Source organism: Dipodomys merriami, unplaced genomic scaffold (assembly GCF_024711535.1).
Source record: "Dipodomys merriami isolate MVZ:Mamm:240054 unplaced genomic scaffold, mDipMer1.0.p SCAF_6, whole genome shotgun sequence".
NCBI lineage: Eukaryota > Metazoa > Chordata > Mammalia > Rodentia > Heteromyidae > Dipodomys > Dipodomys merriami.
The window spans coordinates 18442919-18464704 of NW_027206179.1; the positions used below are offsets into that span (position 1 = coordinate 18442919).

The following is a 21786-nucleotide window of genomic DNA, read 5'->3' on the forward strand; positions in this document are numbered from 1 at the left end:
CGCACTCAGCACTCAGCATTCCAAAATCGAAGGGGGTTAGACTTGCTTTTTCTAAAGGAAGGGGGCCTATGTGCAGCCTTAAAGGAAGAATGTTGTTTTTATGCTAACAAAACAGGAGTGGTAATCAGGACCCTAGACAAACTCGAAGAAAGATTAAACAATAGACAGCGAGAATTTGAGTCTCAACAAACTTGGTATGAAGGGTTGTGGACTCCATGGTTTACTACCCTAATATCATCCTTAATGGGACCCCTAATACTCCTCATGTTAATCCTTACTGTGGGCCCCTGCATCGTAAATCGCCTAATACAATTTGTAAGGACCGCCTATCGGTCGTGCAGGCCCTAGTATTAACCCAACAATATCATCAACTTAAATTAACGGAGGAATCTCCAGTTGAATGAAGGATTTCATTCAGGCAAAAAGAAAATGGGGGAATGAAAAGACCCCAGACCCCAGAATACGTTCATCCATTGAGCTCTTTAAGAAAAACCACTGCCCCTTCCCCTGCATACCTAAGAGAGCGAAGCAGGACACAGGCAAGTCATTACATGCCCTAAAGCCAGGCATTCCTGAAAAATAGCCGACCCTCCCGTCCCTTCCTGTAAAACTTAGCTATAATGGCAGGGTAGGTCAGGAGGTAATAAATCACTTGTCAAAATTAGGGAACGAACAGTTTCGGTGCATGACGACCAGCACAGACTTGTCAGGGCAAGTACCGACACGTCAGCTTTCCCCCAACCCCACCTGCCCCATCTGGCCAGCTTAACCTGACCAATCCCCACCCTGAGCGTAATTTGAAATTAACCAATCAATATTCTGTAACCAAGCATCTCGCTTCTGTAACCTTGCTTCTGCTGTCCATAAAAAGAGGGTGCTTTCAAGCACTCGGCGCGCAAGTCTCCCGATAGACTTTGTCGCCCCGGGTACCCGTGTAACCGGTTCCCAGACACTTGACCCGAACCTTGTGGATCTCGTGGTTAAGTGCACCTGGGAGCCGAGGCATGCCCGAATAAACCTCGTGCTGTTTGCATCCGTACAAGTGGTCTCGTTGTTCCTTGGGGAAGGGTCTCTTTAGATCGAAGGACACTCCACGCCGGGGGTCTTTCAACTCCAGAAGAACTTTTGAGAATGCTTTTTTTTTACGTCTTTGAAGTTGAAAGATTCTGGAACTGGGATAGTTAGTAGAGTGACATCTATTGTTCTTCATTTGTATCTTTTTAAAACTGGAGATGGCCCACGGGAGAGAGGAGCTTTGAGTGGCCTTCCTGGGTTTATGTAGAAAGTAAGCACTAGGAAGCCCCAGAGGTTGTAACATGAGCACTAATTAAAGAAATCTATTTGGCACTGTGTTTACTATGAATTGGAGGCAAATGATGAATGCAGGAAACAGAATACCAATGCACAGTCCACCTGAAATGCACTGAGGTGTTACGGAAGCTGAGAGCAGTAGCTATGTGAAGGGCATGTATGGGTTACGTAGGAATAAGGCAGAGGTTCTGTTGAACAAAAATGAACTTGATACTCACTGGAAGAACAAAATTAAGTACCTGAATGTAAGCATGATTTTCAAGCTATCTGGGGTGGGGGGGGAGGAGAGGGAAGGTGAGGGAAAAAAGGGTCAGATACCATTGGCTCATGCCTATAATCCTAGCTACTCAGGAGGCTGAGTTCTGAGGATCACAGTTTGAAGCCAACTCAGACAGGAAAGTCCGTGAGATTCTTTTCTCTAATGAACTACCAAAAAAAGCTAGAAGTGGAACTGTGGCTCAAGCAATAAACTATGTATCAACCTTGAGCAAAAGAAGCTCAAGAACAACAACGAAGTCCTGAGTTCAAACCACAGGAGTGGCACCAAAAAAAAAAAAAAACCTTAGACTTCCTGGCACAAATGCAGGTATCTAACTGACTCAATACCATGAAATCATCACAGGGTAAAGCTGGCGTTGTCAACTTTTAGCAGCTTCATTGTGATTAGTTAATATCTCTGAAAAGAAATATCCTGCTCTGTACAGTATTTTCACAATTAAAAAAATTAATTAAAAAAAAAAAAGAAATACCCTAGCTTGCATTAAGTGTTATCCTACTACCTAAGTTCCAATTTTACTCCAAGAGGAGGCTCCTTCTGTCCTGGGGCCCACTGGAAATGAGTATGCTGTCATGTCAGCAAGTATCAGGGAATACGAAAGGCATGTAGTCCCCAAGAAAACAGAACGACTATTGTAGAATACACACCTAACAATCCTGAAGAATAATTTAAACTGAAAGAGAAGACACACTTCAGAGTATATTTAAATTAAGCTAGTTGACATCGTTTCTACCAACAAGTACCTCAGAGACAAATTGAAAGAAACCATCTCTGCCAACTCTCTTCCACAGTGAGAGAAAAGACAAAAACACTCCTCGGGCTGGGAAGGTGGCTCAGTGGTAGAGTGCTTTCCTTGCATGCATGAGGCCCTGGGTTCGATTCCTCAGCACCACATAGTCAGAAAAGCCAGAAGTGGCGCTGTGGCTCAAAGTGGTAGAGTGCTAGCCTTGAGCTGAAGAGCTGAGGGGCAGGGCCCAGGCCCAGAGTTCAGGCCCCACAACCAACCAAAAAAGAAAAAAAAGAAAAGGAAAGAAAAAATACTCCTCCCCAATTCAACCAGTGCTGTAGAGGCCTATTCAGAATAGCCCCTACGGGCATGGAGCTGAATATGCACACACGCGTGCACAAACACGAAACATAAGGTGGCACACACCAAATGCCAAACAACCTATGTAAATGTTTCATGCTGTCGGAGATACGGGGAATCCAGCAAATAACTGCAGAGATGGATCAAGGCTCAAGTGGGACTACTAATGTGGAAGGGAAAGAAAAGCAGATCACTCTCCCTTGAAATACATACAGAAAACTAACAAGGAGACTCCAGTCCTCTAACTGGAAAGAGGAAAATAATACTAGGAAAATACTATATAAAGTTAATTTATAAAGGTTTTATCACTGTTCTTATGCTAAAAAGAAAAAAAAGTAGGTTATCTCATTCCTCAAATAAAAAGACTGGAGAAAACTTCAATGATGATGTGAAAACATCCGTAAATTTTCGTGTATCTGGTTTCATCTTCCCTCGATTTCCTTTTATTTCACTGACTCATCTTTTCACCCATCCTGCCACTCCAACTCAATTCTGCCAGTGTTATTAACTGAGAGCTGCTATGATGACATCCTCTTCTGGACTCAGGCAATAAGATAACCAAGTGAAAAGAAAAATGAGTCCAACCTGGTACCTTCTCACAGGGCAGGCCTGACACAGGCTGATCATAACTGCAGAGAGTGGCTTACTAGAATGTGTCCCATCCTGACCACTGAGTATGTCTAGTTACCCAGACATATATTTTGGCACATACTCTATTAACAGTGTATGAAGTAGGCTGGGCGCCAGTGGCTCACACCTGTAATCCTAGCTACTCAGGAGGTTGAGATCTGAGGATCGGGGTTCAAAGCCAGCCAGGGCAGGAAAATCCATGAGACTCTGATCTCCAAGAAACCACCAGAAAACCAGAAGTGGTGCTGTGGCTCAAGTGGTAGAGCGTACGCCTTCAGCTGAAGAGCTGAGGGACAATGCCCAGGCCCAGAGTTCAAGCCCCACAACTAAAAATCAAAAAACAAAAAACAACCAAAAAAAAAAGAGTGTATGAAGTAGTTAATGAATAATCCAGAGACATCCTAAGCTTATTCCTGAGCACTTACAATGTAGAAGGCAATACCTAATCCTTAGGAAAAGGTAACATCTAGAAATCTGAAAAATAGAGAACAGCAAGACATCAAATAAAAGGACAAGAGGGGATGCAGCTGACACCCAAAACATAGATGATGTGTACTGGAGGAGTGGGGGAGGAGGAAGATTAGAGCCAGAAGAGGTGAGCTAAAGACAAAGAGAACAAAAAAGTACTTCCACGGGAAAAATGTCAAGCTTTTAGATAGAGTAAAAAATAATATCTTCTACAGAATTTCTAATCCCAATTTACCTAATTCCTCCTGTTTCATTTCCTTTATGTAGGATTCCTGAACTCATAATGAATACCTAAGTTTAACCATCTAGGCCCTAGTTTCAAAGAAGGATGGCCCAGAATTTTTTTTTTTTAAACAGAAACCAGCTAGTATGCCGAGAATCACTTAGCAGCTAAGTGGGAGTTCAAATGAGAGGCATAAACACATATTGTGATACCCCAGGGAATGGATTTCATCTGGCCTGGCAAGCAGAAAAGAAAGCCTTCCTTAAGTGCAAGAATAGATAAATGAGCAGGCAGTCCTACATCCTGTATGTGTTGCACCAGGCTGCTCCCTAAGAAAGGGTCAAAGGCACAGATCACCTGTAGAACTTGTGAAGAGGAGGCTGAGTGTCAGGAGGCCGATGCAGCCCCTCCAAAGAGAGAGGCCGGATAAGACACTGGAATGCCAGTTGCTCAAGCACCAAAATTTGGTTATTTGGGCTTCAGCCATTACACCGAGGGTTGGCAATCTCCAAACTATGTCAAATCCAGACGTGAGTCTGAAGTCTATGTTTGAATAAATAGATACCCTTATCTCCCATTAGTCAAAAAAAAAGCCAAAAGTGGAGCTATGGCTCAAGTGGAAGAGTGCTAGCTAGACTTTGAGCAAAAAATCTCAGGGTCAGCTGGACACCAATGGCTCACATTTGTAATCCTAGCTACTCAGCTGAGAGCTGAGGATTGTAGTTCAAAGCCAGCCTCAGCAGGAAAGTCTGTGATATTCTTATCTTCAATAAGCTATTCAGAAAAAGCTGGAAGTAGCACTATGACTGAAGTGGTAGAGTGCTAACCTTGAGCACAGAGAGGGACACAGCCCAGGCCCTGAGTTGAAACCCCAGGAGCAGTGCAGGCACGTGCGCACGCACGCGCGCGCACATACACACACACACACACACAACACACACACACACACACACACACACACACACACACACACTCATTTACTTTAACATCTTAACAGTTCCCTGATTTGCAATGTACAAAAATTAATGTAACAATTAAAAATGGAAATTATTAGCCAGGTGCTGATGGCTTATGCCTGTAATCCTAGCTACTCAGGAAGCTGAAATGTAAGGATCACAGTTTGAAGCCAATCTAGGCAGGAAAGTCATGAGCTCTTATCTCCAATTAACCAGAAAACTAGAAGTGGTGCTATAGCTCAAAGTGGTAGAGTGAGTAAAAGTTCAAGGATAGCACGTAGGTCCAGAATTCAAGCCCCACAATACACAATCACCATCACAAAAAGGAAATTATTAATAGAAATAATTTAATTACCACCTAAAATAATCCTGAAGATCTATTTTATGTTAGTATTTCTGCTAAAACCAAGATTATTTTACAACAAAGTCTTGTCCATTTTACAATCCTTTGTCCCGTTGTTTTGGGTTATCACAGTGATCTAGCTTGAAATAGTCTCAAATCATTCCTTTACCCTTTTAGGAAAAACTGCAAATTCCATGCTGCCTCCTAAAAGAGTTTTCCCAGCATAGACACAGAGACACAGAACATGGATCCACACAATACAATCAACGTGGTAGTAGTGTTTACGACATGCCTGGAGGTTCTAAAAGTTGTATACAAATATCACAACTATATTTCATTGAGTATCAAAAATAAACTACATATTAAAAAAATCCCTTCTGTCATGATTTTCTCCTCAGATAAAGAGAATGTGAAAGCACAGACTGTTACTATAGTCAATCTTTGAGATGAACCCTGAAGTGTGTGTGTATGTGTGTGTATACCTACAAACACTGAAGTGTATGTGTGTGTGTGTATACATAAAAATATGTTCACCTACCTGTTTCTCCAGCTGTTTTGTTCTTCCCATGAGGCTTATATAGAACATAAGAGCATCCTTTCACATGGAAGTGATCATTAATTTGTCTAAACCATCTGAAAATAAGAAGAGGATTTGCTAATAACGATTGTTCCACAAAGAAGAAGGCTATTTCTCCAGCTGACCAGCAACTTAGCACAGCTGGAGCTCAGCATGCCTGTAAGGGACCTAGACTCAGACAAGCCGTTTACTATCCACACCGCCAAAAGCATTATTACTTGGCATGACTGGAAAGAAGGTATTGTAGCTGCCTGCTAGTAACTCACATTTGTGCTCCTAGATACTCAGGAGACTGAGATCTGAGGATCGCAGTTTGAAGGCAGCCCACGCAGAAAAGGCTATTAAGACTCGCGTTTTATGGGCTGGGAAGGTGGCTCAGTGGTAGAGCGCTTGCCTTGTATGCCTGAGGCCCTGGGTTTGATTCCTCAGCACCACATAAGCAAAAAAGAAAAAAAGCCGGAAGTGGCGCTGTGGTTCAAGTGGTAGAGCGCTAGCTTTGAGCTGAAGAGCTGAGGGACAGCGCCCAGGCCCAGAGTACAGGCCCCACGACCGGACCCCAAAAAAATAAATAAATAAAAAGAAAAAGAAAATTAACGAGCAAACAAAACAGAAATGGAGGTGTAGCTCTAGTGGTAGAGCACCAGACTTGAGTAAAAAAAGCCATGAGAAGGCATGAGGCCATGAATTCAAGTCCCAGTACTGGCATAAAATAATAAATTAATAAGCTATTGCTGGGCTGGGAAGGTGGCTCAATGGTAGAGGGCTTGCCTTGCATGCATGAGGCCCTGGGTTCAATTCCTTAGTACCACATAAGCAAAAAGAAAAAAGCCAGAAGTGGCGCTGTGGATCAAGTGGTAGAGTGCTAGCCTTGAGCTGAAGAGCTAAGGGACAGCGCCCAGGCCCAGAGTTCAGGCCCCACAATCGGACCCAAAGTGGACCGGACCCACGACCAGACCCTTGCCTCTAAGTGGCAAGGTCATACCTCATGAGTGTTGTATTTCCAGTGAATGGGCCAAACCGGATATCTTCAAATGGCGGCTGAAAGCCCAGAATATGTAAAGCTTCCTCTTGGGTTATGGGTGGAAGGCTGTGAAAGAGGAGCTGTCAGTCATTTTACAGTCCCAATCATTCGCAGAGACAATTCACACCAGTATTAATAAACCTCTAGCTTGCAAATAATTTTCAGTTAATCATTTTCATTTTTCTTTCTTTTTTTTGGAGGGGAGGGGCAGTACTAGGGCTTGAACCCAGAGGTTGGGCACTGTCCTTGAGCTTCTTTTACTCAAGGCTAGCACTCTACCACTTGAGCCACAGAGCAAATTCCAGCTTTTTCTGTGTATGTGGTACTGAGGAATCAAACCCAGGGCTTCATGCATTCGAGGCAAGCACTCTACCACTCAGCCATCTTCCCAGTCCTTCATTTTCTTTTATTTAAAAAAAGTACACCAGGAGGCTGGGAAGGTGGCTCAGGGGTAGAGTGCTTGCCTTGCATGCATGAGGCCCTAGGTTCGATTCCTCAGCACCACATAATCAGAAAAAGCCAGAAGTAGCACTATGGTTCAAGTGGTAGAACGCTAGCCTTGAGCTGAAGAGCTGAGGGAGAGTGCCCAGGCCTGGAGTTCAGGCCCCACAATCGACAAAAAAAAAAGTGGTATTGCACTAGCCTTGAGCACAAGGAGCTCAGGGACAACAGCCAAGCCCTGAGTTCAAGTCCCACAACCACCACCACCACCAACAACAAAAATGCATTTAATATAAATAAATAAAATATATTTAAACTAAAAGGCCTGTGACAAAACATAGCATTTTAGTCTATTAATGTAAGAAAAAGTTGGTCTCAAAATTTTCCGTTCTAGAAAAAGGAACACTGAATCACTTTCAAATTTGTTGGAGTTTGGGGATAGCTATGAACTGACATACTTACTTCCCAGCTCCCATTGTGCTGTATAGGAAATTCCAACACGAAATTAGTGAGGAAATGCCACAAGAAGTCTTGTACTGTGGTCTGCTTATGCAGTACCTGAGAAAATGGAAGAATGAATATGAAAGTATGACTAAGAGAAATATACATCTCCTGGTGACTCAGATATAATGAAACTTTGATCATATAAAGCAAAGCAAAATCTTTATCCATTTAAAATATTTTTGTCTTTTTTTTAAATGCTGGTCCTGGGGCTTGAACTCAGGGCCTGGGCACTATCCCTGAGCTTCTTTTGCTCAAGGCTAGCACTGTACCACTTGAGTCACAGTGCCACTTCTGGCTTTTTCTGTTTATATGGTACTGAGGAATCAAACCAGGGCTTCATGCATGCAAGGCAAGCACTCTACCACTAAGCCATATTCTCAGCCCTTTTTGTATTTCTTAAACACAAAATAAAAGTATAACAATAATCTAGCATATGTTTTACTAGATAGCCAATTGTGATTAATAAAGTAGACATTATCCAAACAAATAGGAAAAAAATTAATGATATATAAAGGCAGATATCAGCTACAAAATCTGTCTGATTGTCCATTTAAGCTTCATACATGATTTTTTAAACTTCTTAAACACTGGGGAAGTAAGGACAAAATACTAAGTGTTGTAATTCATGAAAACAGCACAGCTGACAATTGAATTGTATCTCTAGTTTCAGTAGTTTCTTTTTTCTTCAGTACAGTCTTAGGCTTATTCTAAAGTATTTTATTCTTTTGGTATTATTGTAACAGGCACTGTTTTCTAGCCAGGCAGGGGCGTCAGTCTGTAATTTCACTTGGAAATAGAGATTAAGAGGACTATGGTTCTGTGCCAGCCCAGAGAAAAAGTTAGCTAGACTCCATCTCAGTTAAGCCGGGTGTGTCAGTGCATGCCTGTGGTCCCAGTTATACAGGAAGTTACAGGTAGCAGGATCATGGCTGGAGGTCTACCCAATGCAAAAAAAAAAAAGAATTAAAAGGTGGGATACAAGCCAAGCAATAAAACTGAGCAAGCTCAAATCTTAAGAGTTTTGGCACAATTCTAATATTTGGAAATCCTAGATACAATCTTAGAACTATAAACATTTATCGTATCTATATGTGTTAACTCACAAAAGGGAAAAGATGTCAGAACATGTTTAAGTTGAAAAATAAAAAGTGACATAGTATTACCATCGCCTGAGGTCTAACACTTTCCGCTGTTTGATGTCTTCAAGAGGAGAATGCTGAGGGCATTCTCTCTGGTGTCTTCCTTTTCTATCCGAAGTTTTTTTCTTGGAAACTTGTTTCTTTGCATTGCCTAGAATACAACACTTAAGGTGAAGTACACTGTCATGACAAAATTACACATCAAAATTAAAAAGTAACTACCACTAATTCTAAAAATGATATTTACAAACATTACACACACACACACACACACACACACACACACACACACTACTTGTCAGCCGGGTGCCAGTGGCTGATGCCTGTATTCGTAGCTACACACACACACACACACACACACACACACACACACACACACACACACACACACTACTTGTCACACACACACACACACACACACACACACACACACACTACTTGTCAGCCGGGTGCCAGTGGCTGATGCCTGTATTCGTAGCTACTCAGGAGGCTAAGATCTGAGAATAGGGGGTGAAAGTCAGCCTGAGTAGCAAAGTTCATGAGACTCTTATCTCCAATAAACTACTCAGAAAAAGCTGGAAGTGGCACTGTGACTTAGGTGGTAAAGCACTAGACTTGAGCAAAAGAAGCTCAGGGACAGTGGCCAGGCCCTGCGTTCAAGCCCCAGGACCAATGGAAAAAAAAAATAATTTATCTGCCTTAAAGAAAACTAAGAGAAATAAAACCACTTAAGCTACTCTGAATGCTATTTCTTATCAAGTTCTTGTACACAACTCCAGAGCTAGTCATTTAGCTTATAAAAGAATCAATCACCAACTCTTTAGCCACACCTAGAAAATTATCAACAGTAATATTAAATTAGACTGCTTTGCAGAAGACAGATCCTTTCTCTAAAACAATTAAACTACATCAATAAAATCTGCTAGAGAGAGAGAGAAACATGATGTTTAAATATGTCTTTAGGCCTTCAGAGACCACAGTGGACAAAGAATGATGCACACAATCCCAGCTACTTTGGAGGGGGAGACAGGAGCATCATAGTTCTAGCGCAGCCCAGGGAAAAGTTAGGGAGATCCCATATCAAAGACAAATAGGCTTCAGTAGCACATGCAAAGTTAGAGCAAGGCCCTCTCAGAAAAACAAACTGAAAGCAAAAAGAACTAAGAGTGGCTGTCTTTTTCCCCTTCTTGTTGTTTGTGAGTCCTCCCGAATCTGCAGACTCAGCTGGAGAGAGAATGACTCTCTCTGGTCATATAGGCTGTTCTTCCGTCAAGGGTAAATGAGCACCTGTGCTCCTCCCCCACCAAGGGTTAATTAACCTAGGCAATTGGCACTGGTGGAATTTGTTTGCAACTCCCACCAAGGCAGTAAGGAAACAGAGTGCAGTACAAAGTAACATCAGATGATGATCCTGCTGCCGGTGGACTGCCAATACTAGCTGCAGGAAAAGCCCATGCATCTGGGATTCGTGAGGAAGTGGCCACCCCAGGGTGGAAGGCTGCATCTGGTGAAGAAAAGCATTCTATGCCTCCCTCAGGGAGGAAAGTGAGTTGCCCTCCTGGGAGAGAGTGCCCGCTGTTAGGGACTGAGCTCCTCTGGGCTGGGGGGGGGGGGTAAATAGGAGCAATCATGGCACAGTGACTCACATGGGGCCCTTCACCATGGTCTTGGGGTATCTGCCTGTGATAAGGGGTGGCTGAGGAGAGGGACGAGTACCTCGTATGGCCCAGAAGAGGTGATGCTGACAGCTTAGACTCCAGAGGTGGTGGGGACAGGTGACTGAGGCTGGACACCCCCTGCTGACTGACACAGCTGGGATTCTGGTATGGCAGCCACTGTATGTGCTGGTGACGGAGGGCAGCAGTGACTCCTAACACCCAGGCAACGGAAATGCCAAAGACACAGCCCCAGACACCTGGCACTGATGGAACCTTGACTTTTCCTGCTGAGTTTGGAAGCACAAGTGCCAGAGGCAGCTGAATCTTTGAAGGCAGGTTCACGTTCATGACCGTTGTCTGAAGCTCGAACCTCCCAACTAGAAAAGAATCCCTTTGTCTGAGGTCAAAGCAGCAAGGGAATGTTGAGCCTCAGGTCTGTGAAGTTCTGTATGGATTCGTTTTTAAGCTGAACATCTGATGCAGGCTGTTTACTTCTAGGTTTTTACTTTACAGTACAGACCGTTTTAAGCTGTATTGTCACTCCCTGTCTATAGCTCTCCCTCCCTTATACTTTCCTTCTGTCTACAAGTACATCTGTTTTCTAGTTCACCTTTCCTTCTCTACCTGTTCCCTCATCATTAATGCTCCCCCTTACCTATATTCTCACCTGGTAACTAGATTGCCCAAATATCATTTGGTTTTGATTTTTCTTTGGCATGTGTGTGTGTTGCTTATGTATTACTTGTTCTGAGTTTTATTTGGGGATTTTTGTTGTCGACCTGTTTTGGTTTTGTGTGTGTTTCTTCAATTCTCATAATTTTCCTTCCCCCTTCTCGATCCAAGTATATTAACTAGTTTTTTTTTTCTACTTACCTCATCACATTTCCTCATTAATATTTCTGTGAAGCTCATCTCCCATCCCTTCCTTCCTCTATAACCAAACACCTCGTATTATTCATTCATGTTATCCTCATCATCTCCTTCCTATTATCACCTTGGTTAACTAAGAATTTTCCTAAAGCACAAAGATACCTCTTTGCTACTACATACATAGTAGAGCAGCAGTGCAGACCAGTCTTCGTCAGGGATTGCCACAAACGCAAGTTTGTGGTTTATCCATGGCAATCGCTTTATAGGCAAGTTCCTGAACCCTCAGTATGGAAGACTTCTGCAAACAATGTCCTCGGCAGTCAAGCTAATTATTCGACAATGGAGCCATACCTATCCAATCTAGTAAAAGAAAAATATGCCACAACCCAGCCATTACCAACCCTTAAGTAATCTTTGAGAAATAACCAACTAAAAGATCACAGGAGACTGAACTACCCACCTAAACTGGGTCTCAAATGAGTAAATCTCAGTGAAAAACCACTGAGTTCTCATGAATAAATGAGGCAATGTGAGTCTCTCAAAAGCCAGTAACTCCACAATATGGGACTTATGTGATAGTTAAGAGGATGAAAGTTTAAAGAATGACTTCAGGGGCTGGGAAGGTGGCTCAGTGGTAGAGTGCTTGCCTTGCATGCATGAGGCCCTAGGTTAGATTCCTCAGCACCACATAAGCAGAAGAAAAAAAAAAGCCGGAAGTGGAGCTGTGGATTAAGTGGTAAGAGTGCTAGCCTCGAGCTAAAGAGCTGAGGGACAGCACCCAGGCCCAGAGTTCAAGCCCCAGGACCGGACCCAAGGAAAAAAAAAAAAAAAGAATGAATTCAATAGAATAAATCTAACAAACCTGAGAGCAAGGCATAAACACCTGGATAAATTGAAAGAGACTCCCAACCAACAACTAGAAAATTCAAACAAACATCGGATGAAAAAAGACAATGCAGGATACTAAAGAGTAACTCAATAAAGACATAGAAATCTTAGTCCAAAAAAACTGAAACCCTAGGCCCAAGGAGTTAAATAACCCAAATTTTAAGAAAAAAAATTGAAAGCATAGCCGATAGATAAATCTTCCAGCAAATGAACCCTGAAAACAGGAAGGAGGAGCCACCCTTAGGTTTAATAAAATACACTTCTATGTAAAAATAAATAAGTAAATAAAAATAAAATAAAATACACTTCAAATGAATATCAATCCAAAAAAGGGTTGGGAGTAGAGCAAATGAAAGCAATAGAGACATCTGTTCTGAGCAACATATAGAATATGGATGAAATATCATAGGGAAACTGCTTGGTACAATTTGATGCACACTTAAAAAGAATGAAACACAAGAAAGTAAAACCAGCTCTGCGGGGGGGGGGGGGGGGGGGGAGGGGGGAGAGGAGGTTACCTGTGGGTGGAAGGAGGGCTAGCGAAGAGGATAGTGAGGGTAAAAATGGCCACAGTATTTTGTTCACATGGATGACCACAGACAAATGGTGATATTTAGATCAGCCTGTGTGGGAATGTCACAAGGAGAGCCCTCTTTTACCACTATGTATACTAATAAAAAAGAAATTAGTGCATCAAGATATATATTTATGCTAAAAATAAGGCTGAATGTAATATAAAAGGGTGAGGATAAAGTTGTAAATGAACAAATTTCTGCATGTTATTGAAGTTGAGATGGTAAACATCAAACTAGAGTATGGTTAACATTAGGATGTTACATGCAATCCTCATGGAAACCACAAATAGCTTAAGTGACAGTGACAAGAATGACATATAAATATAAATACAGGGGCTGGGAAGGTGGCTCAGTGGTAGAATGCTTGTCTCTCATGCATGAGGCCCTGGGTTCAAATCCTAGCACCACATAAGCAGAAAAAGGCTGGAAGTGGCGCTGTGGCTTAAGTGGCAGGGTGCTAGCCTTGAGCTGAAGGGCTGAGGGACAGCACCCAGGCCCAGAGTTCAGCCCCCATGACAGACCAAAAATAAATAAATAAATAATAAGTAAAAAATAAATAAAATATAAATACATATAAACAAAAGGGAACTAAAAAAATCATTGCAAAAAGTAACTAAACACAAACGCAGGAATGAGAGACATAAAAAAGCTGTAACACACATAGAAAGCACATAGCAAAATGGGAGAACTCCCTCCTTATGGCAATTAGGAGGACCAAATTGCAAATGCAAATGCAAATGAACTGAACTTTCCAATAAAAAACACATAGGTCAGCAGAATCACTTTTTTAAAACATGCTCCAACTATACATTCTCAATAAGACACACACTCTAGATCTAGAAACAGATTCCAAGGGAAAGAGATGGAGACAGATATTCTAAGCAAAAGTAACCAGGAAAGAACAGGAATGGCTATGAATAAGCCAGTCAAAAAAGGGCAAATGCTGAATGCTTCCACTTAAGGAAGTCAGATTCACAGAGATAGGAACAAGAATGAGAGAGAGGGAATGGAGACTTAGTATTTAACATGCACAGTGTTTCCTCTTGATGAAACCTGGAGGTGGATAGTGGGGACAGCTATATAACAACATTTGCACACTTAAAGCCACTGAACACAATAATAACAGTTAAGAGATGGTTAACTTTGTTCCGGGTTTTGTTACATTTTCCTATAACTTAAATATGTCATTTCTAAAGGGATTAATTAAATGAAAAGATGGTTCCAAATCACAGTTGGAGATTATTAGCATCCACCTTTCAGTAACTGATAGAGCAAGAAGAAAATTAAATACAAACACCACTGTGATTGACACTTCCAAACACTCTGACCTGATTCATATTTATAGATATACCAATAGCTGCAGAATTCAGAGCATTAGCAAGTTCACACTGGACATTTACCAAGATAGACCATATGTTGGGTCATAAAATGGGCTCAGTAAATTCTCAAAGACTGAGATCATATGTCTGTGCCTGTCATGGAATTAAATCAATATTTACAAGAAAAGAACTCTCAAGTACTGAAAAATCAATATTATACATTAGAGGACTAATATATCGTCATGCCCCCAAATCTGACAACTTAAAAATGAAATGGAAGGAATGACATTGATGAAGAAGCATTGTACTCATAACCTGGCTTATAGCATTGTAACCTCTTTGTAAAACTACATATTAATAATGATAATACTAAAAGGAAAACAATGAAATAAATACGAAGAATATTACATGACTTGCAAAGAAATGGACAAACCTGGAAAAAATAATGTTAAGTGAAATAGGTCAGGCCCAGGAGAACAAGGAATTCATGTTTTCTTTCATATGTGGAAGCTAGACTATTTATAAATGTTCAAGTAAGCCAGGCTCTGTTGGTTCATGCCTACAAGCCTAGCAACTCAGGAAGCTGAGATCTCAGGAACTCGGTTCAAAACCAGCCTGGGCAGGAAAGTCCGTGAGACTCTTAATCTCCAACTAACCATTAGAAAACTGGAAGTAGAGCTGTGGCTCAAAGTGGTAGAGTACTACCCTTGAATACAAAAGCTTAAAAGAATGCCCAGGCCCTGACTTCAAGCCCCACAACCAACAACAAAGATTCAAAGAGAGAGAGAGAGAAAGAGAGGGGGGGGGGGCGCCAGTGGCTCACGCCTGTAATCCTAGCTACTCAGAAGGCTGAGATCTGTGGATAGCAGTTCAAAGCCAGCCCGGGCAGGAAAGACCGTGAGACTCCTATCTCCAATAAACCACTAGAAAACCAGAAGTGGCACTGCAGCTCAAGTGGTAGAGTGCTCACCTTGAGCTGAAGAGCTGAGGGACAGCGCCCAGGCCCAGAGTTCTAGCCCCATGACCAAAAGAAAAAAAAAAAGAAAGAAAGAAAAACATGGCATAATTAATGGCATTCATGGTAATTCCATAATCACAAAAAAAATTTAAACACTCCTGAAACCCCCCAGAATATAGAAGAAAACACAACACTGCATAGCCCTGACTTCAACTCTAAAACAAGTTCCTTTAAAATATATATATATACATATAGAAGTATATAGTATATATATATATATATTTCCTCTTTGTTTTTGCATGTGAACTTGATGGTTCCTTCCTTACCTGATTTGTGTTTCAAATTGGTAGTGACCCCATCGAATTCCGATTTATCAATTTCCCATGCGAGAGGTAGCTTGCCTAGGCTGTTGGATAACGTGTCCAAGTTGTTTTCTTCATTATAGATTATTTCAGATGTACTAGTTGGGATGCCGATGTATTTTGATGCATTATTCCCAGTAGATAAGGAGGTACTGTCAGAGAGGCAAGAGGAGCGGGCTGGGTTTGGGGTTTTGTAGATTGAGGTTGCCTGGTTGAGGAAGGCATAGTCTGAGCAGATGGCATAAATTTTTTCACGAGTGTGAGTCACGGGACAACTCCACGGGTAATGTCCATCCCCTTTGGGACCCAAGGTTGCTCCTGAGGTACTTGTGCAGAAAGATTTTACAGCACCTTGTAGATTCTCTTCCAGAGACTTCCTCTCGGACTGGTGCTCACCATTTCCAGAATCACTGGCCCTTTCGGGTTCTGCAACGTTAGGCATTGAATGCAACTGTAAAAGTGTCTGTTGCTAGGAGGAAGCTACAACCTTCTCTTCTTAAAAAACAACGTGGGCCGCAGCTTACTGCATTCTACAAAAACTTGAGAACTGAGAAGCTGGATCCTAAGGAAAGCGGGAAAAGGAAAAAAAAAAAAAGATCAACAATCCACCAGATACTACAAATAGCACTGAATGTTACATAAGTATTATTCGTAGGTCTTCATTCAATATATATTTATTTTATGACTATATGCCTAGAGGTATGATCATAAACTCTTTTTAAAAATCTCTGAGTGTGATAACATGCACTTGTCATTCCAGCTATGGTAGGAATTGTAAAACAGGAGGATCATGGTCCAGAGATATACCCAGATAAAAAAGTGAGACCCTATCTCAAAATAACAAGTCCAAGAAAGGGCTGGAAGTGTGGCTCTGTGGTAGTGTCTGCCCAGTAAGCATGAGGTCCTGAAGTCGAAGCCAAGTAATGTCCCTGCTCCAAAAGTAGCTTAAATAATAGAACAACAATACAAATAGAACATGTAAAACAAACAAACAAAAAAAAATGGGCTCTGTGTGTGAATAGGGATCACTTCTCCAAAGGCGAGATAAAAATGGCCAACAGACACATGAGAAGATGCTCATCCTCATGAGCCATCACAAAAAATGAAAAGCAAAATCACAATGAAATACCCAGTTATACCCACTAGGATGAATGACAGTATAAAAAGAGAGATAATAGTAAGTGTTGGCTAGAATGTAGACAAGTCAGAACCCCAATACATTGCTAGCAGAAACGTAAAACGGTCCAGTAGGTTTCTAAAAACAGTTTTTCAGATATTTAAACAATTATCATATGGTCTGGAAATTTTATTCCTAGGCACATCCACGAAAAATAAAACCATTATGACCACGTCAAGAAAGATGAAAACACATGACTACAGGTTCACAGCTACATTACTCATTATATCAAGAAAAAGTGAGAACCCAAATGCCTATCGAATGATGAACAAATAAATGTAGTATGTCCACACAGTAGAATTAATTTGGCAATAAAAAGTACTGATCCATGGTTGCACATGAATGAATTTTGAAAACATTATAGTAACTGGAAGAAGCCCATCACAAAGGACCAGATGCTACATGATCCCATTTGCATAAAAAGAGCAGAAGAAGCAAAGCCTCTTCTAATGGTTGCCTAGGGCTCACATCTGGCCATAATAAGCCTTTTTGCAATAATGACAATATTTGATAATGAATATAAAAGCACAATTTTGGTAATATACAGAAAGCCACTGTAGCAAATATGTCAATGAGGGACCACACAGTATACAAATTATGTATCAAAAAAGTGTCTAAAAATAATGTTGGAATTACTGCTCAAAAAGTATACTGTCTGCCAGCCAGGTGCCAGTGGCCTAAATCCTGTAATCCTAGCAACTCAGGAAGATGAGATCTGAGGATCAAGGTTACAAAGTCAGCCCAGGCAGGAAAGACTCTTCACCAATTAACCACCAAAAATCGGGAAATGAAGCTGTGGTTCAAGTAGTAACATGCTAGCTTTGAGTAAAAAAAGCTCAGAGACTGCACACAGGCCACATAAAAACCACATGATACTGGGCCATACTGAAGTCGATAACTAGTACAAAATTTTAATCTTTACAAATGACTTTTCACCAGACACCCCCTACCCCCAAAATATTTTTCTTCTAATTGAGAGGTCACCAATTCTTGTCAGAAAAGTCCATAAGCCTTTTATATCCCATTAGTCATCAAATAGATGCAAGTGGCCTAAGTGGCAGAGTAAGTGCTAGCCTTGAGTGTTAAAAATTCAGGGATAGTGCCCAGGCCCTGAGTTCAAGTATCAGGACTGGCAAAAAAAAAAAAAAAGGAAAGGAAAAAATGGAACATGAGCCATGCATGAACCTCTAGAGTCTCCTGAACTCCAGAGAAGCTGGTCAAGGTCCAGTAAGTCTTCATGAATCTTAAGGACTGCATGTGCTATGTATCACCCTCTGGAGTTTAGCTTGCTTCCTTCCTTGTGTTGAATCAAACACTGCCCATCAGACTAACTCACACCTATAACATCCTAATCAAAACCACAGGCACAACAAGTACCGTATAATATACAGATTCTATAATCCTAGTTATTTGGGAGGTAAAGAAAGAGGGGAGAAAAGGAAGTGGTTCAGCCATTGGGAGTCCCCTATAGCTGGAAAAATAGGAGTGCAGCAGCTGCAACCCAGTCACCCGTGGAGATGAAGTCTCCCTAACTTCTTCTTGTTCAGGCTGGCCTCAACGCCCATCGCCTGATTTCCATCTCCCACATGCCTAACATTAAAGGCCTGAGATACCATTCTTTTGTTTTGTTCCTAAATGGTTACTTGCAAGAATAATCCTCTCCCCTACAAAAAAAAAAAAAGGTGATCATCATCATGAAAACGTATTTTATACTGTCACTAAAAACCAAGGACGTGAAATTTCTCCTTGAAATTTTATGTACTGGTTATAAATCTTATTAAAGTAAAACACTGCAAAAAAATTACAAAGTGTCAAAAGATATATTCTGCAGAAAATGAAAAGAATCTAAAATCCATGTCCCACACGCTGCTCGTGTCTTTTTCTTTCCCTGTCATGTCTGCCTTATGTCTTTTCTCCCACAATGTTCAATGTTAACAAGCCAATATTATAATATGTCCTCAGTAGGGCTTGAAAGCAGGGCCTGGACGCCATCCTATAGACTGTTTATTCAAAGCTGGAACTCTACCACTTGAGTCACAGCTCTACTTGAGTGGTTAATTGAAGAATTGGAAAAAGTTTCACAGATGTTCCTCCCCAGGTTAGCTTCCAACCATTATTCTCAGATTTCAGCCTCTGGGAAGTTAGCTATCCCCAAATCCCAATTTTCTTAAGCAACTTGTACAGTTAAGAACCAAATCATAACAATCAGTGGTTATTCTGTTAAGTTGTAATTGTAATTGCAAGAAATACTACACTATACATTGGCTATTGTCTGTCTTTCAGCCTGCAGCAAAGTTTTATCACCTCTGGGATCTCCTTTTGTCTCAGTTTACAACTCAGTCCCTACAAAAAGCCACCCCACCCCCCAAATTGTCATTTTTCATCTGATTTATACAAGACATAAAATAAAGCTTGCTACAGATATATGATCTTAGAAATTCCCTGCCTAAAACCCTGAGCTCTCCTAACAAAAGGCCAGCTCTGGACCTGGCCCAGGTCTTGTCAGCTACACACACACACACACCTATTTCTGCTCCTTACACACACACACACACACACACACACACACACCTTTTTCTGCTCCTTCCACACTGCTTCCCTGGTTCTCAGTTCCTCCTGACCTCCTGTGCTAGGCAATTTTCACTCATTTGTCAAATACATCTGTTCAAATGCCACTCTGTGAAGGTGCTTTTCTTACTCTTCAAACTGTGCTAGGTCACCCCCATATACTTGGTGCCTGTCTTGCACAAGTCTTCATAAGGTGTGATTTTACATCTATATTGATGTGTGTGTGTGTCTGTGTCTATATGACAAACGACGGCCTTCTGCAAGTTGATTTTCTCGATGACTGTATCACTAGCGTCTGCCAAAAGCACCAAGGCAAGCTCAACAATATTTCCAAAGTACCTAGTCTGTGCATGAAGGGACATTATGGTAACTACGTTCCAATGCACGATCGGCTGAGATTCCTTCATCCAGGTAAGTGAAGAACAGTGTTAAATTACGATTAACTAATACGAGTAACTGCTGAGCCGAGTCTAGACTTAAACGAATTACTTAAAAAAAAAAAAAAAAAAAAAAAAAAAAAAACCCTTCTCCTAAGCGACAGAAGCATTGCTTGGCTGCAGAGCAAAACTGTATTCAATAACAAGCTTCAAATGCACCCGTGGAGCCAAGACACTGGAACGGGCTGCCATGTAAAACAGACCGTTGGTAAGGCCACTACCCATCACCTCGACTACATGCTTTCCAGATGGTCTAGCTCGTCTGTTCTTCAGTATCAAGTTTATCAGAGCCCGGGTCCACCTCAGTTCAGCCTCCCGCACCCGACAGGCCCCGTGACCTGCATGCATGCAGACGGCACCGGGAACGCAGGGGCCGTCCCGAGACCGGCCAGGCGCTGGCCGTGCGCCCCGGGCTAGTCCACCCTTCCCAGGCCCCGTCCCCGCCACCCGCCCCGACCCCTCCCCACAGCCGGGCTGCAGGCCTACCCAAGGAGGAGAGCGCCCGGAGGGCGGAGGGGGGGGAACCACGCCTTGACCCGGGCTCCGGGGAGGCCGAGATGGGGGTGATGAGAAGGGAGGGGGGGGGGTGGTCCTCACCTTCGGCCGGACAGCGGCGCGGCCCTGAAGCGGCGAGGCGGAGGCGGCAGCCAGGGACGCGGTTTCGGGCGGCGGAGAGGAAGCGCAGCTGCGCCCCCCGCCCACCGCGCTCCCGCGGCGGGGACCCGGGCCCGCGCGCGCGCGCCCCGCGCACCCGAGGATCGGGCGTCCGTCCCCCCTACGCCCCCGCCCTCCCCCCCCGAGAAGATGGGGTTCGCCGGCCGGGGTCCCCCAGATACTCGGGCGTCCTTCGACGCCAGGTGGACGCGCGCGCTGACGCCCCCCGGCGATGATGGGCGGCCCCGAAGGGGGGGGGGGTTCTCGAAGGGACGACTCGCGTCACCCAGAACGACAATGGCGAAAAGGAGCCAAGAAACCCCTTGCCTAGGCCCCCACCCAGGCCCTCCGGGGCGCCGGAGCCTCCCCACCACCGGGACGGGGGGGGGGGGGGGGGGAGGAGGGGAAGGCAGGATTGAGCAAGCCCGAGAGGCGAGGCCGAAGCTCGGGGTAGGATCCGGAGCCCCCGCCCCGAGCGGCGACCCCGGGCCGCCTGCGTGACCGGCCGGGCCCGCGGACAGCGTGCGGAGCCAGGGGGCGGCGGACACCCTGGCGCAAGGTGCCCGGGCCCTGCCGCGCGCGGCATGGCGAACTGGGAGCCCCCCGCCCCCGGCGTCCGACCCGGTACTTCTAAATCCAACTCGTTCTCTCCGTCCCTGGCGACCCAACTCTACCCTTCCCTTTCCCGGCACCAAAGCAACTGCACTCGGACGCCGCAGAGCTCCCGGAGCGCGGACTCCACGCCTCCCCGGGAGAGCCGGAGGCGCCGACCAGAGGCCTTAGGGCCCTGCCCCGGGGCCCGGGGGGCGCCAGGAGCACCGCGGGCAGCCCCTCCTCGACTCCGGCCCGGCAGATACCTCTGGCTTGTTCCAGCCGGGGTCCGATGGCTGCCGCTGCGGTGGAACCCCGACACCAAACTGGATCACAGCTGGGCTGGCGCGGCGCCCCGCGACGCACTCCGGTTACCCCGGGGCCGGCCTTCCGCGGCCGTCAGAGCGCCGGGAACCGCGCTCGGGACTCCGGTTTCCCAGGGGCGGGCCGGTGGGTAGCTTCGGTCATTCCGTCCTTGGGTGATTCTTTCTCTACCCTCCCTGGGCACGGGCAGAAGACAGGGCGACCAAAAGTAAATGCATAAAAATCTTGCAAAGTTGTGACTCTTGAACCTAAGTGTCTCTGGGAGGGCATCGGAAGCATCTACTTATTCCCGAAAAGCGGCGATCGAAAAGCAAATAGATGCAGGAGAAAATGTTAAAAAAAAAAAAAAAAAAAAAAAAAAAAGCAAGAAAAAGAGAGGATAAACAAAAAAAGTGGCAGAATTTCCGCTGGACTTGCCGCGAACTACA

General features: G+C 43.7%; 1 protein-coding gene across 4 annotated transcripts in view; it reads right to left on the reverse strand.

Annotated features, from left to right (window-relative positions):
• Window positions 1–21744, reverse strand: part of Bivm (basic, immunoglobulin-like variable motif containing) — a 37399-nt gene extending 15655 nt beyond the window's left edge. The window contains exons 1-6 of one of the 4 annotated variants that reach the window (XM_070002644.1): window positions 21301–21744; window positions 15572–16169; window positions 9002–9128; window positions 7797–7892; window positions 6855–6959; window positions 5834–5928 (exon numbers count right to left, since the gene is read on the reverse strand). In XM_070002644.1, the coding sequence (XP_069858745.1) occupies window positions 5834–5928; window positions 6855–6959; window positions 7797–7892; window positions 9002–9128; window positions 15572–16049 (901 nt within the window). In that variant the 5' untranslated portion in view covers window positions 16050–16169; window positions 21301–21744. Of the gene's footprint in view, window positions 1–5833; window positions 5929–6854; window positions 6960–7796; window positions 7893–9001; window positions 9129–15571; window positions 16170–20386; window positions 20508–21300 lie in introns of those variants that run through there. The other 3 variants (XM_070002643.1, XM_070002641.1, XM_070002642.1) reach the window with 3 other exon arrangements.
• Window positions 21745–21786: the final 42 nt, after the last annotated feature.